At 47.8% G+C, this 4118-nt stretch overlaps 1 protein-coding gene across 1 annotated transcript in view; it reads right to left on the bottom strand.

Annotated features, from left to right (window-relative positions):
• Window positions 1–4099, bottom strand: part of REEP3 (receptor accessory protein 3) — a 45823-nt gene extending 41724 nt beyond the window's left edge. The window contains exon 1 of the mRNA XM_068689138.1: window positions 3976–4099. Coding sequence (XP_068545239.1) covers window positions 3976–4007 — 32 coding nt within the window. The 5' untranslated portion in view covers window positions 4008–4099. The remainder of the gene's footprint in view (window positions 1–3975) is intronic.
• Between the last annotated feature and the right edge of the window lie 19 nt (window positions 4100–4118).

A 4118-nucleotide genomic window follows, 5' to 3' on the forward strand; every position in this document is an offset into this window, starting at 1 on the left:
AACTTTCACATAGACAATATATTTAATCCCTGGACTTGGATATACTTACAGATTCCCCACTATAAAATTTAAGGCCCTTTAAAAATTCTGACACCTTGTTTGATTAGAGCAGCTGCACTGTTATTACTGGAACGAGATCCAGCACAGGAACGAATAAGCAGCAATGTGCAAACCAAGAAGGCAGCTCCAGAGTATGTTTTAAGCAGCCTGGCAATACGCTGACACTGAAAACATTGCTATTTTCCTCCTGCAACTTCTCATTCCCAGCATGGCACTTCCATGGCACCTAGCAACTACGTGACAGCAGCACGAGCCGGTTCGGTTCACTGCCACCGATCAAAGATGCTCCTCTTCCATTTCAGTCGACAAACAACCAGAACCATCCTGTGCTGCACAACTTCTGGACCCTGCGGAGAGCAGAGGGTGAGGGGAGGGCAGAGGGAGGCTGGCTCCTCCCAGCAACAAGCCGGTTAGATGTTTCAGCACAGCACTAAGAGTCAAGGATAACCGACACTCGATGACCAAATCATACAGTTCTGTGGACAGACAGCCATTTCAGCACCTCTCTCCAGCTCTGTCACTCACTGTGACAGCAAATCCTTTCCCCCGCCACAAGTGCAGCTGCAGTTTATAGGCCTTTACACTGGAAGGCACTCGGCATCCAACAGCACTCTACATTCTCCAGGCCTCATTCAGCTGGAAGCATCCAACCACAAGAAGTGCAGGCTGCAAGCAGCTGAGGAAACTCTCCCGCAAGTGGCCCTTCTGCCCTGAGGACCGGGCTGTACAGGCCTCTTACTTCCACACACCACATGGCAGTATCGTTACAGAGTTCTGCATAATGAATTATCGTTGCTTCAAGCAACATGTTTGAGAGCAGTTTCATTAGCTAACATGAGTGAACATATTTTTGTACTTGTTTTTAATAAAGCCCTTCCTATTTCAAGAGCAAGATATAATCCAGGTTAACAAAGTGAACACAAGTACATAAAACGTCACTACCACCCTACCCTAAAACAGAGATTCTTGATGACTGTGCCATCAATAGGAGCTGTGGCTTCAGCTGTCCTCTCTCAGATGTCTAGCAACTCCAGGGGCAGCTGCACGTCTGGACATTTCAAACAACAATACAATAGTAAAAGCAGAGTAAGACAACACCTGGAGAACTGTGACGAAATAAACAGTTCTAATCTGTCAAGTAGCAGAAGCTGAAAGGCCAATACCGCTACTTATCTTCAGGTCTCCTCACCCGTGCCCCAGTCTTGGTCCAGCTCCACGTACCTATGGAGTACTCCAGAACCAAGGAACGCTTGCTGAATCATTTATTTGTACATCTCTTGCTCCTTGCAAGGCTCTAAAATGCAGGTGGGGAAAACAAGCAGAGACACAAGACAGGCAGAGAAAGGCAGCTAGTAGTAGCTCTGAAAAACGCATTCTCCTGGGGCCTACTACAGCTCACCCCTTCCAAATATCAAGGCTTCAGAATAACTGGACGGAAAATAAAATTAACTTCAATACAAGGGCAGAGAGTGCTGCAAAGCAACACAGATGGGGAAACTTTAGTTTTTAAGTGAGGAGGGGAAAAAAGTTAACAGATTACAGCAGACAGTCTGCTTCAACAGATTGCAAGAACAAAATGGCCATCTACTTTGTATTTAGGATGCATCACATCTTTGCTTGGCACAAGAGAAGAGTCTGATCTCATCCATACCAGGCTGTGACTGACAAGTACTCAGTGTGTTTACTATTAAATACACTGTCTCAGCAACTGATGTGTACACAATTGCTCAGACCCTACAAACGAGAAGAATGAGCAATCAGAGCAGACTAAGTCAGACGCAGGCTGTATTAGAAGCTCACAAGACAGGCAGCCACGAATTTAAAAAGTTCCCACCACTAAAGACCAAGTACTTGACAAGGTGCCCCATCTTGAGAAGCCTTCTGAGACCCTAAAACAAATTACTAACTTTTTGTTGGTTTTGGAAGTGCAGAAGAGGAAAAACACTGCAATAATTATTCTTAAAACTGTTGCAATAGCCAGTACTTTAGAATTAATAACCTGTACTTACTCTAACAGCGCCCCATAGAAGGAAAACTTTAAAATGAGAAGGTATTGTAATTATGTGCTTCAAGGCTTTGGCTTCTTGACAGAAAACAAGACACAACACTAGTGCAAAGTATTGCACGTTTATATGCCCAAGTACTTAGAGAGCGAAGGGAAAAAAATCTGTTAAAGCAAACTTTTGCCAAAGATAACATGAAGCAATGAATTTTAACCACTCCCCGTTCCCCATGCATGACTCTTCAAGACAATTCACATGCAATTACGAATTCTAATTCTCTACTACCCCTATTCCCTACTTCCTTAAGGTAGTAAGGAAATTATTTCTGTGGAGCTGATCCACCCCAAATTACAGACTCTCAAACTGAACTAGAAGTGAGTTTCCTTGGCAAGTGTGCCTCACAAAAATCCTCCGTGTGAAAAGTCAGTAGAGGGCACTGTGACACACCCACAAATCCACATTTTGCTGCTCTTTTGGCCCAGAAAATAGTAGGTCAGTCAGAAGAGGAGGAATCCTGCAGCAGCTAGAGCAACTGCTGCCCCTTAGTAGCACTCGTGAAGGAAACAGGTATTCCTGATGGCTACACAAACGCGACAACACAGCTTTTTGGACTTGCTATGGACAGCATAGGATCTCCACAGCTCTCATACACAACAAAGTCACCCAGCTAAGATTAAAATGTTACAGTAAGTAGGAGAGAACCTCGTCTTGGTGGCTATATGCTGGTTAAAAGTATTTTCATCTTTTTCTTAGGAGGTTTAAGGAAAAGGTAGTATATTTCTTCCCAACTGATGACACACAAGTCAGGGAAACAAAGCCACTGAAACAGACTGGAAAGATACCAGGAAGAAAAACAGATGGAGGAAGACGGGCATAATGAACACTGAGTAAAGAGGACAAGGAGGGCAGTCTTGAGACCACTTGATTGAAGACCTCTTATGTCTCACAGCCTCTATTTAATTTCACCTTTCCTTTCCACGTGAATTTTGCTTTATTAAGCAAAGTTTATGCAGTCTGGAGACTATTGTTTAAGTCCTCTCCTGGCAAAGTTAAACAACAGACTCCAAGCTGTATGAAGTTCTCTCTTGGGTGCACTGAGCACTCCCCTCTCTTCCTGGGCAGAGGGGCACTGGCAAACTGGTTTAATCCCACAGCTAGGAAACAAGGGCACAAGAAGGAGGAGAGGATTTATAAATAGTATTAAAGACTCCCTTTTTAGCAAAAATAATTAGCACACACAAACCAGGGAGCAACAGCAACCAGCAAACCCAACCGCATAACATGTCGTCCTTTATTATCTCCTGCAATAGCAGGTACTCCAATGCACAAATTGATCTTCAGTCCCTACGATGCTGGTTAGGCCCACAAAGGACCTAAATACAAATGCAATCCTTAGTGGCTTATTTCACATTAAAAACAAGCAACTTGACACGAATCTGGTCACTGTAGTTGAGGCGCTCAGCGCTGCTGATACCGCTTTTACAGCCAGTGCAGTTGACGAGGCAGTTAAACCAAACATTGGCTGGCTGGTGTCTCTGTTCCCAAGCAGGAACAGGTTCAGCAGCTACATCTGACTCCCAGACAGCATGCCTATGCATCTCCCCTCCAGTGCCAGGCACTGCCCGTGGGAACAGCACGCTGACAGGGCGAGCGGGCGGCAGCTCTTCCCGCAGCCCCTTCCCAGCCGGGCTCGTCCCCTGCCAGCCCCAACCACGGGGCTGTCCATGTAGCAGGGCTCAGTGACCCCAGGAGCCTCAGGGAGGGCAGCGGGGAGGCGGCAAGGACGCGTACCTGGCGCTACCAGGAGGCTTCCTGACGGGATAATGCTGCCGTGCGACCTCCACCCGCAGCTCCCTCCCTGCCTACCGAGCCTGCCCGCGCTCCCCCGGCCCCGACCCCCAGCCCCACTCACACGACGGCCCGGGAGATCATCCAGGACACCATGGCGGCGGCGGCCGCGCGTCCCCTCCGCAGCCGGGCCCCAATGGCCGCGGCCCCGCCCGGCCCGGCCCGGCCCCGCCCCGCCCGGCTCGGCTCGGCTCAGCTCGGCGGCCC

This window comes from Anas acuta, chromosome 7, assembly GCF_963932015.1.
Source record: "Anas acuta chromosome 7, bAnaAcu1.1, whole genome shotgun sequence".
NCBI classification, from domain to species: domain Eukaryota; kingdom Metazoa; phylum Chordata; class Aves; order Anseriformes; family Anatidae; genus Anas; species Anas acuta.